Raw genomic sequence first — 2,032 nt, 5'->3', positions numbered from 1 at the left:
CCAGATATGACGCTCGAGGTGTGGGCCTGCCTCCCACAACACTGGGTCCGTATGTGTGGGGCCTGGGACTGGTACGTGGCTGAGCACAGGCTGGGTGGAGTGGATCTTTCGGGGAAGGGGACCCTGATGGCCGTGGGGCAGGTCCCATAGGTCGTACCCGGAATATCTGGCGCAGGTACTCCAGGGCCTTCTCCAGATATTCATCTGTCTTCCGGACGCTGTCTTGCCCCATCTCGTCCAGGTCGTTGGCTGGGTAGGAGCCGTTGGTGTCCATGGAGCTAAAGCCCAGCCATGAGAGGAAGGAGTGGCCAGCCGGGCTCTCCGCACACTGGTCTGAGATGGACTTGGCTGTGTGTTTGGCCTGTGTGATGAGCTGAGCGAGGCGTAGGACCTGCAAGGGAGGTGCAGGCAGGTCACCAGGTCACCAGCAGGACAGGCCTGTGCTGCCACCCAGGCAGGCTGGCCGGGGGCCCCAAGAGCAATGCACAGCCAGACTGCTGAGCGTCGGGAGGAGCAGCTTCCACCGGAGGACTTTTAAAGACTAAAGGATGATCATCTAAATTTGAAATTTCCCAACAAACACTGCCTTCGTTATCAGGAAAAAATGAGACTTTACTAAAACGGGAGAAGGAGATACGGCGATAAATCGACACCCAGCCTCCCTCCTTCCTGCCGGATCACAGCACTTCCCCGGCTCTGCTCAGCCACATGGCTCCAGGGGCCCTGAGGACAGGCACCGCCGGCCCACTCACCAGGGTGCGGGCTTCGGGCCCAAACATCGGGGTGTACTTGCAGTCCTGGCCCTCCAGGCTGTAGACGTGGTTCTTCACCTTGAAGGAGGCATCAGTGACTGCGGGTGGCCAGGGTGACAGGAAGCTCCCAGTGAAGGTGGGGGCCATGAAGAGTCGGTGCTGGCGGTGGGGTATGACCAGCTCTGGCTCCAGGAATAGCTGCTCACCTAGAAGGCAGGAGACGGTCGAACCTGGCACCCACTTCCTGGGGGCAGAGTACCCGACTTAGAATTCTGGGGTGCCTCCGAGGTGTCTGGGGAGCCGTGACCCAGGGGTGTCCTCCTGAGGCCCTGCCTGGCAGCATCTCCCACACAGTAGGTGGCTGAGGAGGGCAGGTGGGGGAGCTGGTGGCTCACAGAGCCCCCAGCAGTGTCTGCAGGAGGTAAACAACAGCAGGAGGAACAGAAACCAACGCCCAACCCAGCCAGGATGAATGCACGGCAGAGTCCAGGCTCACCTCCTCAAGCGGCCACCACGAGTCGCCAGGGAGAAACGGCGGGGCCACAGGGCCACAGCTTGGACCGTGCAGTCCCCCTCTGTGGGCACACCTGCCATCCTCCCCGCCAGTGCCTGGTGGCTGCAGGGCAGGCAGGATCCAGCCGGTTTCAGACTTCACCATACAGATGTGTCCCAGGAGTCTCCACAGCCCCCTCTGCTAGGGCCCACTCTGGGCGTGTGGGTCCCTCTTAAAGACCGGTCGCCTCCAGCTAAGGGCCTGGCCCTGGTCTGGCTTGGTCGACGTTTACCCGGCTGGCCCAGGCTGACGACTTACCTTTCTGAATCATCTCAGCCAGGTTGGGCTGGGCAAAGACTTTGGCCACTCGGAACACCATGAGCGCATGCTTGGGGCTGACCAGGTCTGTGCGGAGTGCGCGGTTCAGGAAGCCCACAAACAACTTGGTGTACATCAGCAGGTTCTCCTGGACAAAGGGCGCCCTGGGGACCGAGGTGGCAGGTCAGGGCCAGTCTTCCAACTGGAGGCGGGGGCTGTGCTGGTCCATGTCCCTAATGCCCTTGCTCACCCTTGGGCTTTCAGACTCTCCCTGGCCAAGGTGACAAGCTGTCCCAGATAACAACTCAGGGGCCATGGGCAGGCAGGGAGGGCAGGACAGAGGCAGGTAAGACCCAGGCCCTCTGAGGACACCACATCCTTAGCAAGGCTGAGTCCCCTTTCCAAGTGAACGGAGGCCACCATGGCAGAGGCCGGCCCAAAGCCTGAGGGGGCTCAGGGAGGATCCCCC

The 2,032-nt window shown here is 61.6% G+C and overlaps 1 protein-coding gene across 1 annotated transcript; it reads right to left on the bottom strand.

Annotated features, from left to right (window-relative positions):
- Nucleotides 1–4: 4 nt before the first annotated feature.
- LOC108524555 (sphingomyelin phosphodiesterase 4-like) lies at nucleotides 5–2,014 on the bottom strand (the record flags this gene model as incomplete). Its single annotated transcript, XM_017865648.1, has 3 exons — nucleotides 1,564–2,014; nucleotides 753–958; nucleotides 5–391 (listed from the first exon to the last, which is right to left on the bottom strand). Coding segments are annotated over exons 1-3 (729 nt in total), but the record flags the coding sequence as incomplete, so codon positions are not given.
- Between the last annotated feature and the right edge of the window lie 18 nt (nucleotides 2,015–2,032).

Source organism: Rhinopithecus bieti, unplaced genomic scaffold (assembly GCF_001698545.2).
Source record: "Rhinopithecus bieti isolate Rb0 unplaced genomic scaffold, ASM169854v2 repeat_5169, whole genome shotgun sequence".
In the NCBI taxonomy this organism is placed as follows: domain Eukaryota; kingdom Metazoa; phylum Chordata; class Mammalia; order Primates; family Cercopithecidae; genus Rhinopithecus; species Rhinopithecus bieti.
The sequence above is the reverse complement of the archived record's forward strand: the minus strand, read 5'-3'. Positions and strand labels throughout refer to the sequence as shown.